The sequence below is a fragment of the Orcinus orca genome, chromosome 6 (assembly GCF_937001465.1).
Source record: "Orcinus orca chromosome 6, mOrcOrc1.1, whole genome shotgun sequence".
In the NCBI taxonomy this organism is placed as follows: Eukaryota; Metazoa; Chordata; class Mammalia; order Artiodactyla; family Delphinidae; genus Orcinus; species Orcinus orca.
In genome coordinates, this window is record NC_064564.1 from 23,922,818 (window position 1) to 23,941,051 (window position 18,234).

General features: G+C 38.0%; 1 protein-coding gene across 1 annotated transcript in view; it reads right to left on the minus strand.

Annotated features, from left to right (window-relative positions):
- LOC101283832 (contactin-associated protein-like 3) overlaps positions 1–18,234 on the minus strand; it is a 187,314-nt gene that overhangs the window by 33,223 nt on the left and 135,857 nt on the right. The window contains exons 13-15 of the mRNA XM_033429651.2: positions 10,307–10,504; positions 6,542–6,698; positions 513–640 (exon numbers count right to left, since the gene is read on the minus strand). Coding sequence (XP_033285542.2) covers positions 513–640; positions 6,542–6,698; positions 10,307–10,504 — 483 coding nt within the window. The remainder of the gene's footprint in view (positions 1–512; positions 641–6,541; positions 6,699–10,306; positions 10,505–18,234) is intronic.

Sequence of the window (18,234 nt, forward strand, 5' to 3'; positions counted from 1 at the left end):
TATTTTATTTCAGTTATTTTGGGGGCATGAAGGATACACAAGATGCAGTTGGAGGGGTAAGTGGAGTTAGGAGCATCGAGACTTCCTGTGTAAAAATTCAGAATTGTCAGAAGGCATTAATGACTAGATACACTTGATGGGTTCTGTCCTCTCATTTTCTCCTTATCTTACCAATTTCAGGCATCTCAGCATTCAGCAAAGTGCCTTATACTTAGTAGGTACATATTAGATGTTTGCTGAACAAGTGATATATTTCAGATGATTCCATGAATCTTTGCAGCACAGTCTCATGTAAATGTCATATAAAAGATACCTCTACATAATCCAGAGGTAATATGTTTTTTCTCAATTACATTAACAATATACACTTATTTTATAAAGTTAATACATTCCTAATGAAGTACAGATTATCAGTACAGACAGTGTTTTTATGAACCCAGGCAGTTCGATTTCTCTTAAAAGATTGAAATGTATTAGCAGGGATGAAGACAGTTCCTCTTGCCACTACTTACTGTCCCCCGAGCAGAGCAGAGGCCCCAGTGTATAAGCCACTTCAGAATGTGGTCGCCCTGTGTCTCTCATCACAACCTGAGTGACCGGCAAGTGCTTCTTATGGGAAAGGACTACTGTGTTGCTGGTCCTAGAAAACAAATACAACCACCTTAACGCTATTCTGAATAATGTACAGAAGAGTAATAGTCTTTGATTGCAGTTCGAGGGGTATTAAGCTAAATTTGTAAGTACATAACAGTAGGGAAATCAAACATCTCATCTGAACACTTACAAACATACTAATATATTGAATGAGGTCTTCTGAGGACCAGAGACATTTGTTCATCTACGTGACCATAGAGAAGAAAGCAGGCAGGTCCAAAATTATGGTCATGGATACAGGCATGAGATTACATTTCAGTGCAATTAGCAGCTCATTGTTCTTTCCAATTCAGCCACTGTGTAATACTTAAATGCAGAATTTACAGAAGCAACAGCAATCTTCCTTCATTAAAAAAAAAAAAAAAAAAAAAAAAGACAAAAAACAAAACCACCTGACTGACAAGACCTAGGTTTTCAATACTTGGACTTTTTTTTTTTTTACTAAAGTTTCAGAAATTCCTACTGTGGTTATGAGGCATTTCCTTATTTGCTGAAGCCATAAATTTAAAAACAAAATCAAAACAAAATACTGATTCAAAACCATGATGAAGATATGATACAATATATTCTTAAAATTAATAAATGGGCTAATGCATGGGAAAGTGCTTTGCCAAAGATTGTCACCATCCATTCATTCGACAAACACTTATTATGCTTCTATTTGCCAGGCCCTGTGTGTTGGGGATGTAAACATAAAACCCACCATCAATGCCCCCCAGTGGATGTTATAAATAATAACAATACCAATAATATCATCATGTAAGTGACTATTTGGGGACATATTAATATCTATGGTTTAATACAATAGGATTGGAACAGGAGCCAGAGGACCTGGCTGGTAAGTTGGTTGTACAACCACCGTCCTCTCTGGACAAAGTAGGAAGGTTTTTCTATACCTTGTAAGCTGTTCATATGTTTCATTGTATACTTCAATTACATACGTACTTCTGATTTATGAACAAATACTAGTTTGTCTAATTTATTGTTCCGTGTAGAACCTAGTAAGTTTTAATTCCAAATAATTACAAAGCCACCACTCACTCTTGTATATACAAGTTGAAACATTTGAAACTGCCACTTTTGCAGGTCAAAAAATCAGCTGTTTCACATGGTTCAACCTGACAGCTTTCCTGCAAAAAAAGTCTTCCTAACTTAATAGTTAATCATTCCAATTCTGCTAGGCATCGAAATATTCTTTTAAGTTAGAAAATGTAAAATTATTAAGATTTTTATTTTGTTTAAAAATTTGAACAAAGTGACTGGAAGTGCATATGGTAAGATATGAAAAATATGAAATAAAACCCTAAAATTTAAGAAACAATTTTTAAAAATCAGATTGCATCAAAAAATCAGACTGAATTAAACAACATGGCTTTATCTGGTGAAGCCCCTGCAATTCCTGCTGTTAGAAGTACACAGGCTTCATCCCAAGCACATAACACCTGACTTTGTTGGGAACGGTATTCACAAGCTAGAAGATGTCACTGGATTATGCGGGAGGGGGTCAGTCTGGAAACTTATTTTATTATAAACACAGGGAGAGCACACCAAATCAATTCCTGGTATTTAATATCAGTAAACATTACAAATAGTATTTTAATTCCCGTGATTGCTATTTTGGTAGAACATCTTAGAGGAAAAATGTAAGTGCATAAGTTCTTCATTGAGGATCTTTGAATTTTAAGGAGCATTTTTTTTTTTTTTTTTTGTGGTACGCGGGCCTCTCACTGTTGTGGCTTCTCCTGTTGCGGAGCACAGGCTCCGGACGCGCAGGCTCAGCGGCCACGGCTCACAGGCCCAGCCGCTCCGCTGCATATGGGATCTTCGCGGACCGGGGCACGAACCCACATCCCCTGCATCGGCAGGCGGACTTTCAACCACTGCGCCACCAGGGAAGCCCTTAAGGAGCCCTTTAAAAGCTACACTTTCTATATAGCAAAAAGCTACATTTTAATTCTGTTTTTAACATTGACAATGCATTCACAGCCCTGAAAAAAACTTTAAAAAAATCATAATGCATGTAGTGTGCATTAAGGCAGATAGCATCATAAGTCTTTTTGTCCTTTTGTTGTTTGCAAAGTACCTTCCTGAATCTGAGAAAATTTTAAACTCTTCTTATTTAAAAATTCTTTATTTGTACAGGTCATTCCCACTGTCCATGCTTTATGTAAGATATTATATGCCATGTTCACCAGACTCATTCAAAACTGCCTAATTTTTAGTTACATCTGTTTTCTTCTTGCTTCTCAATTGTTTCCAAAATTTGTAAAGATTGCATGAATACCTAGGTATGAAAATTTCTCACAAACAGTTTTAAACATTCAGTAAGAGAACTTCCAAATCCACCTTTTTTTGGTTTTAGTTTCTAATGCTCTAGAAATTCTTCTGGGTTTTTTGTTTGTTTGTTTGTTTTTCAGTAGACTTTTTTTTGAGGTATAATGGAGCTTTGACTACTTTGAGTTGTTGGGAAAGCTGCAGGGGAGAAATACTGGGTCAACTTTAAGTTTTATAATTGCTGGGGAGAAAGAGAGACTGGCGACAAGATAATTTTCATCACCCAGAATTACACATTTTGAAAGCTCCCAGGCTCTTTTTTGGGGTTAGCTGTTCTACTGGCTCATCCCTTCGGCAAACTCACACTGTATTAATTACTGCGGCATCATAAGACTTATTCATGTCTGGTAGGGCCGGTCTCCCCACATTGTTTCCATTTTCAGAATCGTCTTAGCTATTCATGTACCATTCTTTTCCAAATAAATTTTAGAACCTGTTTGTCACTACCCCCAAAAATAAACAAATGTTTAGCATTTGTTTGGAATTAAATGGAATCAAGAAAATTATTTGGAGGAGAGATGCTTAGTTTTCCTATTCATGGCAGTGGTGTGATGTCTCCATTTATTTAGGTCTTCTTGTATTTTCATAATAAAGTTTTATGATGTCTTTTTTACAAAAGTCTTGCATATTTTTGTTATCTTTATTCCAAGGTACTATACCCTTTTGTTCCTTCTGCTAGTAGTTTTTATATTTTCTTATAGTAACACATTTTTGATAAGAATCCAGTTATTCTAAGGTTCAGTAAGTAGCCTTACCAAACTCTCATTAATTTCAATAATATTTCTGTATATTCTCTTAGGTTTTCTTTGTTGAAAACGATATTTTTTATGAGTAATGTATCTTTATTTCCTTGTTTCCAGTCTTTCCAATTGTGGGTTTGAATTGCCTCATGTATATCTTTTAATCTTTCTATTATTCATTTCTCACCTAATTGCATTGTAATCAGAGAAACTGTTCATAGGATAACAACTACTGTAAAATTTTTTGAGTTTTGCTTTATGGAATATTGAGAAAATCAGTTTGCAAAAATGCACTACATGTGCTTGAGAAAATTATGTACTCTACAATTTTATGTTCCCAACAAATCAAGTTGTTAATTTCATTTGAAAATATTCTATCTTACTAATTTTTGTTCATTTGATTATCAATTACAAACAGATGTACATTTAAACCTCTTCTTACCATGGTTGATTTGTAAATTTCTTCTTTCAGTTTTGTCAATTTTTTTCTGTATACATTCTGAGTCATTTTTATTAGAAACATACAAGTTTATTAGCATTGTTGTTTTTTTATAGTGAAATTAAGCAATATCTTATAGTAATAGTGATCTTTGTCCACATTAAACCTTAAAATTTTACTTACTTTTTCGTATATTTGCCTCGTAATTTTTTTTTGGCATTTTGTTTTCAATATGCCCAGGTTTACAAAGAAGATATATTTGTTTTTAATTCAATATGACATCTGGATTTAAATGGTTATTTTTGTCATATTTATTGTGCATGATTACTCACACAGTTTTTATCTTGTACTTATTGCTTTCTCTTTTTTTAAATTCTCACTTTCTATCTTCTTTTGTATTAACTAAGTTTTTAAAATCCCATTTTTTCTTTCTTCCCTCTACTGATTTGAATATTACATGCTTTGTTTCTATTATTTAGAGGTTACACAAATTTTAAGATATAAACTTTAAGCAATTTAATTCTAATAAATATTTACAAAACAAGTTTTAAATTTCAATAATATTTTTATTTTTAAACATTCTTTTAGTTCTTTTGTAAACCACAATCATCTCTGTTACTAGGATCTGACTGTTTTCTTGTGTTTCAAATTCATACATACAGTTACATGTTATCAGTGTCTAGTATTTTCTTTTAGTTTTTAACCTCTGAGTTTACAATTTTTTTTCCTCAATATTTCCTCCTGCCTCTGAGACCTTCCTTATAAGATCACTTTCTTTCATTCTGAAAACCATTCTTAAAAATTCCACTTGTGGAGTCTGCTAGTGGTACATTTCTTCAGTGTCTGTTTGTCTGGATTTTAATTTTATTCCACTTTTTAAAATATCAGCTGGGTAAACACTGGGAGTTTGACAGTTATTTCACTTCCGCCCTGTGAGGGGTGTGTCCCGCCCTCTGTGGGCTGGGTCCTGGGCTGTTCAGGGGTGTCTGCTGGCTGGCTGTCTTTCCTTTAAGAGTCTTGCTTTCATCTCTGCTCCTTTCAACATTCTCTTTGGTGTTCTTTGATTTCACCATGGTGTGTCTAGATATGGATCTACTTTTATTTATCCTGCTTGGTATTCTAATGTTTTCTCAAATCTGGACATTTTTCTGCTATTTGAATATTTCCTCTTCTTCATTATCTCAAATCTTCTCTTCTGAAACTTTAATCAGACACATTTTCAATCTTCTCCACATGACTCCTCCATGTCACCGCTTTTCTCGATCCCATTTTGCTTCTCTCTGTTCTGTGTCATTTATTTACACATATTTTCCATTTCACCAATTTTCTGATCACTTGTGTCTAATATCTGATCCAACAAATCTTAAATTGGGTAAATATTATCATTGGCTAATATTCTTTTGCAAATCACAATCATCTTTGTTAATAGGATCTGATCACTTTCTCATGTTTCAATTCCAGTTTTGATTTTTCAAGCAGCTCACATATTTATTTTATCTATGTTTTGAATGTATCCATGATCTGAGACTTTTAGGCAACTCATCTACACTTTGTGGTTTCTTCTGCCTCCCACATCTGTCCTCTGGTGTTGTATAACCCTGGATTGTGAGCTTATTTTTGGTGGCATTTTATCTGTGGGAATCCTGTGAGGTCTGTGTGAAGGGGGAGGGCAGGCCTCCAGTGAGAATCTCATGTAATCCTATGATGAGCCAGTGGTGCTGCCAACCTGTGGCTATGTTAACTTAATTTGAGGACCATCCAAGTCATATAAATTTGGGCTCCAAATCTGTGTGAGGGCAAGTCTGTAGACATGAGTTTTCAGGGAGCTATTTTTTTCTACCCAGAGTGCCTACTGGATGATTTGTCCTTGTCTACCTTTTCTTTGGGTATGCAGCCTTCTGAGACCTCCAGTTGCATGGAGAGCTTTGTATTCTGTATATCCTCTTTCATGGACTCAAGGCCTTGTCTGGTTTCCCCTGTGTGGCCATTTAAGAAAACGAAACTGGGAATTAGGAAGGTCAGCAAACAGCCCTGGGTCAGCCGAGGGGTGGTCATCTTATTAACTGGATTAACTTAACTTTAAGAAGTCAGATATTTCACTTTCAGTGAATGGGAAACATTAATTCCTATTTTGTCTTACTAGAAAAAGAAAATGGACATGATTAGTTACTCACAAGTAAACAAAAATAGCTACCTAGTATTTTAGGCTTCAGATTAATGATATCATACACATCAAAGCTTATACTTTTAACTTGCTAGGGAATACTTTAATTTTTTCTCTTTATTATACTGTTGTGTCCAATGTCTGCCTAAGGTACATCGTTTAAGCAATAAAAAAATTACAGTTTGCACAGGGAAATTATATGGAAATCACCATTCATTCCGGTCAGCATCACAGTTGCAGTAATATTGAGAATCAATGCAGTTCCCCTCTAATCCACAAGTACATTTTTGAGCATCAGGCAGAGAACCTCCCCAGTAAGTGTGTGTTTCATTGGTTCTTCCAACCCACCAGCTCACTGGGGTTCCATCTGAAAGACAAGTATGAGAAAGGTGACACCTACTTTGCTCCCCACTGCCTGCCTCCCCAATATAGTTCCTTTACTTCCCTCTATTTAAAACATAGAGAGACTACTTTAGAAGTGAGCATATTTTAACTGTGCAATAGGATCATTTTTAAGAGGACTTCCAACTGTTTAAAAATATATATTTTAATGTCAAAACTTACGTTGTCACCAAATTTTTTTCTTTTATCAGAAAATGAGCATGTAGTCCCTAACTCATTCAGGCACGATATTTACAAACTTTTCTTGAGAACTCCACTTACATAATTTCTTTGGAAATAACTTTCAAGAAAGAATTGTCATCAAAATAAAAACCACAGTAATTTACACACTGAATCTAAAATCTGTTTCAGATCCTAAAATGCCATTAAAATGTTTAATGTTATTATAAGAAATATGGATTTCTTTCACTTTATTTATTAGCTAAAAACACTGGCATGTGTTTAAGACATGTACTTCCTAGCATGTCCTAAAAGTTTCTTGGAGACGTGCTTCTTCTTATACTGAATGGGTTGCTCTGTATTTGGAAACTAAAGAAATGGCACTGATAAGCCTTCTTCATGCCTGAGGTGTCTTCGGCTTGAGCAAGTCCGAGACAACTACACCAAGTTCTTCAGCTCATTCCCCTCCTCAATGCAACGTATAATTAAGTGACAGGGCCAGAGGCTGCCTCAGCTCTGCAGGACTGCTCATTTACACTAAAGATGCTGCTGAGGCCCCAGTGTGGGATTACAGTACACCTGGGGGAGGATGATCAGAAAAGATGGCGCACACGGGAGGGTGGAGGGGAAACAGTCCCTAGTAAACAGAGAATCAGGGCAGGAGGGGAAACGGAAGTGACATCAATTCTGCAAAGATGCCTGTCCATTTTCATGTGCTCTTTCAAACTCTTAAATTGTCCCCATCAGGCCCCCACTAAGAATCTGAAATAACTTTCTCCCTAACTTACAATTGCCACTGCTCACTATGGCTCCCTGTTCAATGAGACTTCTGCTTCTGCTGACAACCTCTCAGCTGGTAAACACATGGACTGCATTCATTACCACGCACTGCAGGCCCAGTGGGTGACACGTGTGCCAAGAAATCAATATCAACCATCTTTTTTTTTTAATGTGTTGAAAACATCTTTAGGGGGTGGAAGATCTTTTTAGTGTATTATTTAATAGGTACTTAATAGACATTTTTCAAAATGCCATCTTAAAAATGTAATTATTCAACATCCTCTTTCATCGACTTGAAGAGCAAAGAAATCATTATATGCCAATGTGTTACTGTGTGTTTACATTTTTCTCTCTAAAGTGAAAATCATTAAGTGTTTTTTAAAGGTACAAAATGCATGTGGCTCCATTCAAGATTCCTTTGAGTAACTTAGAGAATTTGCATAAGAAATAATTAGGAATAATATGAAGAAGAATTAGAGGCTGAAATGAAAAGGAATAGGAGAGATATCAATGACCAGGGTGCACGGCTCTACTTCCTCAATTATTTTAGCCCATAGTTCACTGTCCTTCTCTCCAGCCACAGCTACAATCCTCAATGACCTTAAGCATTCATAGTATGGCAACCAAATGGTTTCCTAGAGTCAACACTTACTGTCATACAACTTCCTCTTTAGCCACCTGTAATCATATCCCCTGAAACTATATGTAACACAGAGACCTTAAAGATGCTGAAGGAAAAATGTTTCAGAACCTAGCAAGATCCTAGGCCCTCTGCTCCTCCTTGGCCCTCTTGGAAAACAAAACTTACACAAGAGCTGCTGCACTGAGGCCCCAGACTTGCTATATCTCCTCTCAAGATTACCACCTCCTCAGTCTCCTGATAACTTCTGAGAATTTGAACAGTGGAAAATTCTTGAGAGAGAACTGAATTTTGACTGACATTCCCCAATCTACCCTATAAAATTCCTAAGCTACTTGTTCCCCACATTGCAGTCCCCTTGTACTGTTTTCACATTGCAACCTTCTAATGAGGGACCCAGGCTTTGTTGTGTTCACTCCTTCCACACAAGAGTAGCATCAAAGCTCTGCACACCCATTTGTGTCTATTGATACTACCGAGCAAATTAGTGCAACAATTTTAAGGTGTATTGGGCTACACTATTTGCCTGCCTCAACTCAACCTTAATTAAACACTTCTGGAAATATATAGGTCTGTAGTGAATTTGTTTAAATTAAGTTTGTACTAACAATCCTCCAGTAGCAGCATATAAGAAATGCAAATAACTTGGCATGTATGGTTAATGAAGGCCCTTATTTTGTTTTTTTTAGCAGGTGTTTATTAAGTTTATAAGTCTTTTCTCTTTCCATCTTTCCCCCCAGCCCCAATTAAATACTTGTTTAAATATTTGTTTTTGTTGCTGCTGTTGCTGTTTTATATATTTATTAACATATCGAAGGGCTAACAATTGAGCAACCACATGCAAATCAATAGGCAGACACTGGCCCCCCAGGCGGGAATCCTTTGCTGATCTGGATCGTGTCCAGGTTCTGGAATAGACCATCTGCTAGTTTGTATGCGTTTGCTCCATGACTCACTGGGTGGTTTTGTTTTATGACTTTGTTAGTGGTTGGTTCCAACACTACTCTGCCTTTGCCTCGTTTTCCCTGGTTAGACAACCCATAACAATAATTTACTCTCCTGGAGGCAGCTTTCTCATTCTTCTGGGAACATACAATTTTAGCTCAGTGATCTATTTGGCATCAATCAACTAACAGTAAGTACTAACTAGCACTAACTATAAATTCAATAAACTGGAGAGATGCAAATAAGTAGCCTTTACTTCATGCCATTTATAGATGTGGTGCAATTAAGTTCTGGCAAGGTTAGTGTCTTAGCTCTGAAGACTCAAAAAAGATAAAATGATTTCCTGAGTCCCATAGCTGCTGAGTGACAGGGACTTGTCTAAGTCCTAAGAGCTTGAACTCAGAGAACCTGCCTACTGCCCTCTGCTCATTCCACTCCCCAGATGCCTAATCAGAGAAGGGGCAGGCCAGCCTCCAGAAAGCCAAGCAGTTTCATGAAGGCAGTGAGGTTGCACATTCCAACAGAATGGGATTTTTCAAAGGAAAAAATATAAAATTAAACATAAGAATTTTCAAAAGAAGAAAAGATATGAGAAATAAATTAGTAGCACTTACGTTGTGTGAAAGAGGCGGGGATACCAACATTGTTCCCCAATTAACAATTAGCCAAGACACTAATTGCATTGTCTATGAAAAAGAATCTCATGGAATAATCACCTCCAGATCACTAAGCCATGTTGTTGTTAGCAATCCTTCCCAAGATAAGACAGAATTAAGATGTCCCTGCCCTTCATGGCAGATGAGCACTGAGCATTCCAGGGGCCTCCTTAGGAGGCTTTTACTGCTCAGTTGCCCAGTTGAGTCTAGCGAGAAACTTCAGATCATTCCTGGCTTTGAGCAAAGACCTTGGTCTTTGCTCCAAAGAAGAGTATCACTGTCACTTCAGATGTGATCCGGGCACTATGGGCACAGATTCTCATGCATCTCTGGCAGGCCATTGTGACCTTTGGGGACTACAGCCCACAATGTCTGATTACTCTGATTACTCACCATGGGGAGTTGAAAGCCTTGACTTCTTGCAGTGGAAAGTCAGCTTCTGTTGGCAGTGGTCCACATAGTCAATTATGGCCTGGAGCTGGTCCATGCTGGCTGTGTATTTGAAAAACACATGATGGGGGCTTTCTCCATTCGAGCTTTTGACACTAACCAAGTGGGAGCCATTGTGCTGCACTGAGGTCCATGCAGTGTCTGGTGGGCAGAAGAGGGGTTGGGAGGGAGAAAGGAGACTGTGATGAGAATGGAATAATTAAACATAAATATGGAAATCAGAAGCATCTTTTATCTGAATTAAGGTTTTTATTTTTGTAGCAATCAGATCTCTTTGACATTGGAATCAGCGAGTGGAATTCTTAAAATGTTGACAGTAGAGATTCTCTTTATTGAAATTTGCATTACCATTACTATAGTCAACATTGTCAGGGGGTCAATTTTTTTAATTCTGTATTATAATACTCAAAGTTATAAACAGAACTTTTTGGCTTTTATTTTTTTCTTTCCATTACTATAAGAGAAAAGCTAAAGATTATCGTGTATTTACTTATGTTTGTAACAAGCATATTCCTCATCTCACTGAGCATCTTTTCCTCTGATAATCAAAGAAATGTATACAAGGCACATTTGAGGAACAAGCAGCCCCCAAAACCATTATTTTGATCATGCAAATTAACGGAAAATAAGTATTTTTGACAAAAATTGACTAATAATGTGTCAGCAACTCGTTCAATGGCCAGCAATAAAAAACACAGAGCCTTGGGGTATCTAATATAACAATATAACAATTCCTAGCAGTAACCATTGCAGTAACAATTCCTATCTAATATAACAATTCCTAGCAGTAACCATTGCTACATGAATGTCTGCTGGACATCCATTATAGGTAATCCATTACATGGATTACCTATATTTTTCCAAGAGATTTAAAAAACAATGCACACTTCACAATATTTATAACAGAAGAAAAACACCTTGACTTCTTTTATCTTCCCCAAAATAACCTCCCACCATGAATGTATAGAAGCTCCCACAGTATAAAAGGCCCATGGCTCAGTGGCTAAAAGGCTGAGCTCAATCTGCCTTAATTCAACTATACTTATAATGTCATGTCATATAACTTCCTCTGTAATATGTATTTGATAAAATGATCAGTATCCACACAAACTTGCCATATTACAGGGGCAGGAAACAGCCTTGTGTTTATTTTTTATTATTTTTTAATAGCTAATACATGAGCAAGTTTCAAAAATCAAAACAATGCTGCATGGAACTCAGTGAGGGGTCCCCTGCTCCTTTCCTGCCCTGAAGAGTTTGGGTCTGGGAAAAACCTACAGCCATGCTGGTGTTTACAAACCCTTAACACATCAAATACATCCAGAGATCCAGGGAAAAGAACCCTAAGGGCCATGGAAAAACCTCCGATTCAAAGCCTATGGAAAAGAACATCACAAAATATGCAAAAACTAGCCAGGACAGGAACAAACTGTGAGTCAGCATGACTAATGCAGTTTTATATTCAATTAGAAGAAAAGACTTAACGGATCACCTGTCTCTCTGCTCACTAAAGGGGGCTGTGAGTGTTCCTATGGCAACTTGAAATCCATAGATTGTGTTTCCCCTTAATCATGTTTTCACTAGACATTTTATATTTCAACATTTTCCTGGAAAATTACTTAAATGCGTCTGGCATTATTTTTGGTAATTACCTACTCCCATTCACCCTCAGGGTTTCTTCCATCAAATGAAATGAGGGTACAGGGAGGCATGCAGAAGGCTGTGTTAGGCTTAGGAGTTCATCAGTTCCCATGCCACTGTGTCATTTATTTTCATGGCTTAGAGCACAAAGAAAAATGATGTGCCTGAATAGTTCATACAGGCTAGTGGTCAGTATGATAAATTTATGGTCTTGCATGGTTAAGGTGTAATAATAGAAATCTTTGAAGTGGAGAGAAGGGAAAGGTTGAAAAGAACCTCAAAACTGCCCTTCTGAAAAAATACTTTAAGTGGTTGCCCTTTCTAGAAATATTATTTAAAAGACCCCAACAAAGACACATTATGTTTCCCTAATATTCCACAACATATTATTTCAAAACTATGAGTAGAAAGGAACCTTTGACATGACACATAATCTTAGCCTTCAAGCACGAGGAGACAGACTAAAGAATTTAAGTGACCAGCATGATGGAAAAATACTTAGCTGTTACTCACGGTAGTCTGAAGCATAATTTTGGATCTGAGGTAATTAATTTTAATAGTGGTCAAATTTAAACAGGAATTTTGAACTATTGTTGAATTAGACCCTATCACAACATGTTCATCCAACTCACTGGAGCCTCTCCTCTGCACAGGAGCAGGGTGGCCATTGGTGGCACCTGGTTGACCGTTTGCTCGGTCAAATGAACCTGCAGCCAAGTTAACTTGCTGGTTTGGTTTGGTAAGCAGGATATAAATAATGACATTGACTTACCATATCATATGACATCCTCCTCCTTCTGTTTGTTTTGCCAACTTAGATCCACTTTGCAATTGGCAACACTTCCTACACTTTATAATAGACCTCTGAACTATACAAGGAGTCTTTCATAGCAAAACAAGTGGTTGGATGGAAAAAGAACCAGATCTTTATTCTACAGATTCAGGTAAACACACATTGAAAGCATATCTGCTATGCTTATTTCAATCTCCCTGAGAAAAAAAGACTTCACGAAAAATAGGATGCCTTTATATTTTGTGGGACCATCGTTCATGATCTGGAAATTGACCTCAAGGAAAGTAAAGGCAAAAATCCCTTCTCCCACAGATGCCTGAAATGAAGTCCAATTTGTGTCCAAACACCACTTCTTTGGAAATGAAGCCAGCTGCCTCTGTTTCTTCTGATGGGAAGAGGGTACACATTCTGAGAAGACTGGGAAGGCAATATGCCAAATGATTTAACTTGTCACATCTATCTCCAGAAAAAGGTGGTCAAGAAGAGGCACTCAGGATGATAAATAAGGACAGACTGATGTAAACACTAGCAGCCATTCCTGGATCCACAAAAATAATCTGAATTCTACAACAGAGACCCACAACAGCCTTCTCAGAATTTTTCCCCCTGTGTTACTATCCAGAGAGAAACACTATTATAACCTTTTATCCAGCCCAACCCTCTGGCCACACAGATAAGAGAAATGGAAGTCTAGAAAAACTCACTTGCCCAACTTCACAAAACTATGTAACTTTGCCACACATTTCTAAGCAACCCAGCGTGAGTCGCTGAGCTTTCTGAGTAGGTAAAGTTCTCAGAGAGTGCTGAGGTCTGTAACCTTCCCAGAGTGCCTTACCCATCTGAGCCCTCTGCTATATTTCCAATGAAAAAACTCCAGAAGAAAACAGAACTAGATCCTGGGCATTTATGTGCCCATAGTGCTGGTAATGGCCAACTGCGCTGCTCTGAATGTCCAGTGGGTGCCCTGAGGAAGACAACGGTCAGCTCTCACCTGGCCCTGTCCTAGATCTCAGAGGCCCTGGGCCCTGCCATGTCATCTGTTTGTCAAAGCCAAGGATGACTGGTGTGTGTGTTTTATTGAAGGGGAGAGATGACAGCTCTAAGCAGACAGTCTCCAGGCCCTGGGAGGGCCCAGAGGTGGCACTCAGGCCAGCCCCACACCTGTGGGTCCCTCTTGATCAATATTTGTATGAAGACCCTCATAAGGGCTGCCACAGATCTGGGGCCTTGAGGCTTTTCATGATTTCTTTTAATATTCTGAACACAAGAAAATGCTATAAGATACAACTGGATATCCTCAAGGGAATGCAACTACTTCACAGCCTTCTTCCCTAGGATTTCAGAGGGTGATATGTTCACTTACTAGGTCACACTGAATACAATTTTGTGTGTCTGCTCATTCATAAGGGTAGACATCTGCTATTTAACATGAACTGACACTTACTCAACACGACATATATTGTCTTGAGGCAACATGTACGTGTGCTTGGCCCTTTGCCTAAAACCTCCCAAGAGCACAGTTACTGGGAGATATTATTAGTGCTTTCCCTTGTTTATCAGCCTACCACACAGCACAAGCGCAAAGTAATTTCCTCAGAGAGTACATTATATATGCAATTATAAAATTAGATATGGACAGAGTACAGGGTCATGGTCAATAAGAGATATGGGTTACAATCTATGGTCTTGGAAAAGTCAAAAAAATCCTCTGAGCCTCCAATTCCATATTTGGTAAATGGGGAAAGTGGACCAGGCAGCATCTAAAGACTGAATGCTATTGTCTAGCCACCTTTGAATGCTAAGGCAATGAACCAAGCATGCTGCTGGCCTAACTGCTCTCTGAACATCTATATGTTTATTGTTCATCAAGACCATTCACTTTGTCCAGCCGTAAGGCCAGGGCAGACTGTGTGGCTGACAGAAAAGCAGGAAAATAAACTTTCCTGAAGCATTTGTCTTTTTTCCCTTTGGGCACAGTGACAGGACCTGCTCTAGAAATTCTGCATTGCCAACCACACTAGGCTGCCTGTTTTAGGAACTACCTTTACAAGCTGCAGGACGCCAGCCAGAAAATGTACCCCCAGTGCGGGCAGGAAGGGTTCTTTCTAGGCATAAGCCAGGATAAAAGAGATGCAGGTTCATGGTGTATGAATCAATACCCATTCTACAGAGGGCTTTTTAAAAAATGACATGAGTTATGTGTAAAGCAGTTGGGCTGACTGCCCTTTGCTAAACCACAGTGCTGGAGGCCTGACACAATTTTTTTTTTTTTTTGCAGTACGTGGGCCTCTCACTGTTGTGGCCTCTCCCATTGCGGAACACAGGCTCCGGACACGCAGGCTCAGCGGCCATGGCTCATGGGCCCAGCCGCTCCGCGGCATGTGGGATCTTCGCGGACCAGGGCAAGAACCCGTGTCCCCTGCATCGGCAGGTGGACTCTCAACCACTGCGCCACCAGGGAAGCCCCTGACACAATTTTTGACACAGGGAAAAGGATGTTTAAGAAACACAATTGTGTATATTTTAACCCCAAACTCCTGATTTATCCCCCCGCTTCCCCTTTGGTAACCATAAGTTTGTTTCCTATGTTTGTGGGTCTATTTCTGTTTTGTACATAAGTTCATTTGTATCATTTTTTTTAGATTCAACATTTACGCTCTACTATATATAAAATAGATAACCAACAAGGACCTACTATATAGCACAGGGAACTATACTCACTATTTTGTAATAACCTATAAGGGAAAAAAATCTGAAAAAAATAGATATATATGTATGTATTACTAAATCACTTTGCTGTACATCTGAAACTAACACAACATTGTAAATCAACTATGCCTCAATAAAAAAAAAGAAAAGAAACACAATTCCTTGGTTTGCATAAAGGCAAGTGACTCAGCAATAATGAGTAAAAAGTTCTGGATTATTAACTTGTTGAGTCAATAAATCAAGATCTGAAGGTGCAATGGGCAGGGATGCCAAGACCCAGTCCTCAGCTTGTTCATCAAGCCTCTAGGTGATTTTTATGGACTGGAAGTTGAATCACTGCTCTGACTGAAACCTATCTTCTTTCTGTGACAATCATTCTCACAATGCAAGGTCTGAGAAGCAGTTTCTGAACCTCACAACTATGAAAATAGCCAACAACTACCCTGGGTTTAGGGTGGGCACAAACAGTTCTATCTCTCTCAGTGAGTAGAGCCATTGGCCTTCCTCATCTTGTCATCAAAGAAGTTATGTTTTGTTTCTTCTGTTTAGAAAGGGAATAGGTCTGTCAACAAATTGCACAGGCAGTCCATTCAAAATAGCTTACTATTTTGTCTTGTTTTGGTTGTCTCTGTACTAAAGGTACTAAAAAATACATGCAGAGTGTGTCCTAGTACTACATTTTTAAAGGCTATTACCAAGGATATAATTTTCTTTTTTCATTCTGAAATCTGATTTTTTTTTTTTAGGCAAGTTTATTTATTTATTTATTTAACATCTTTATTGGAGTATAATTGTTTTACAATGGTGTGTTAGTTTCTGCTGTATAACAAAGTGAATCAGCTATACATTTACATATATCCCCATATCTCCTCCCTCTTGCGTCTCCCTCTCACCCTCCCTATCCCACCCCTCTAGGTGGTCACAAGGCACCGAGCTGATCTCCCTGTGCTATGCAGCTGCTTCCCACTAGCTATACATTTGGTAGAGTATATACGTCCATGCCACTTTCTCACTTCGTCCCAGCTTCCCCTTCCCCCTCCCTGTGTCCTCAAGTCCATGCTCTACATCCGTGTCTTTATTCCAAGGATATAATTTTAACCATTGGTTTAGAATTCTGTTTTTTGTATCTTTTTCCAAGTGTTAGTAATTGTTTTTTAATAATTAGAGAGTGTTTAATTGTCCATAGGCATTGCAGCATCGTGGAGAAGGCAAATTTTTCATAGTGGACATATTTCCAGGTTGGAAGAACAGAATCAGGACCCTAAGATCTTCTTCTATCAATAAGCAGGTTTGTCAGGGGGTACCTCATATGACCCTTGGGCAGTAAGGACCATTTAGCTGTAACTTTGGTTCATTCCTTGTATTTTCCCCAGGAAAAATCTGGATTTAAAAAAATTTTCATTAAATATTTTGTTGTGTAGCTGCTGGAGGTAGTCACTGGTCTTTGGACTGGCCTGTGTGTTTCTCTGTCTTCAGCACATTGCTTTCCTTACGGTGTTGAGTTTAATAAAAATCCTTGGTATTTAATAGTATTTGGAAATCTTCACTGAAGCAGTTAACTCCTGGTCTCCATCTTGGGTATGTATGTGTGTCTCATGATCCATTTGATGTTCCATCTCAGTCATAATTATGGAACCCTTATGACATTGATCTTTTCACATAGAACAAGAATATACTAATTTCAGGAGTTTTACATAAGAGTTAGGCAACTATAAACTTCTCTAAAAACCTTTAATTACCCAAAAGGCATTGTGATACAATAATCTCTATGTAATGTTTGTTCATTTGCAATGTAATATGAAGATATATAGTTATTAAGTATGCTTTAATAACAGACATTTACACATCAATATAAATCATTAAATTATTAGCAATAATTTTCATGAATCCCTACACAAACACATACACACACATACACACCTTACAGCTCTTAAAACTTTCCAAGATTACGTTAGAGAGTTTAGAAGATAATTTAGAGAATTAATGTCTCATACTTTATCTTAATACATGTGAACCATTCCTGTTGCATTTGTGGATGCATCAGAGCCACAGGGATTCAGTGATGGATCATTAAACCTCACCCACAGCAACCTATATAAACAGGAACAACAGGATAATTGCTTGGACCGTGAAATGAGTAGCGGCACCAAAATTTTACATCTGCATTGGTTTTATTTCTCCATTCTGTGATGCCCTGTGTTCCCTTTCCATTTTAATTTTTTGGACGATAGAGTATCCTGTGCCTGCTAAAACCAAAGATCCTCAGCTAAACGACAGTGCTTTCTAAACCCATGTGCACATAAGCATCTCTAGAGAAGCTTAATAATAATACAGCCTCTCCTGGGATGCTACCCTGCAGAATCTGGCTGTGGAAAGCAGAGCTTCTCCTTGGGGAACAAACACGTAGCGACCTGGAGAAGCTCTATCCTGCTGCTGGATAGTGTCCACTAGTGACAGTAAAGCAAACAGGAGTCCTCCGGTCAGGTTAAATGAATTTGTAAAGTCACACTCCGAATTATATTTTTAAAAGGTTGTATTGCCAAGGATGTTATAACCACCCAGTAGGCTTTAAGAAGATACATTACACTTGTTTTATAACCAACAGATCTCCACTATCTAACTAAATGACCAATGGGCAACCCAAACTTCACATATTCACAACTGGAATCCTGGTCTTCCCTTACAAACATGGTCCTTCCCAAGAATTCTCCGTCTCTGTGAGTAATAC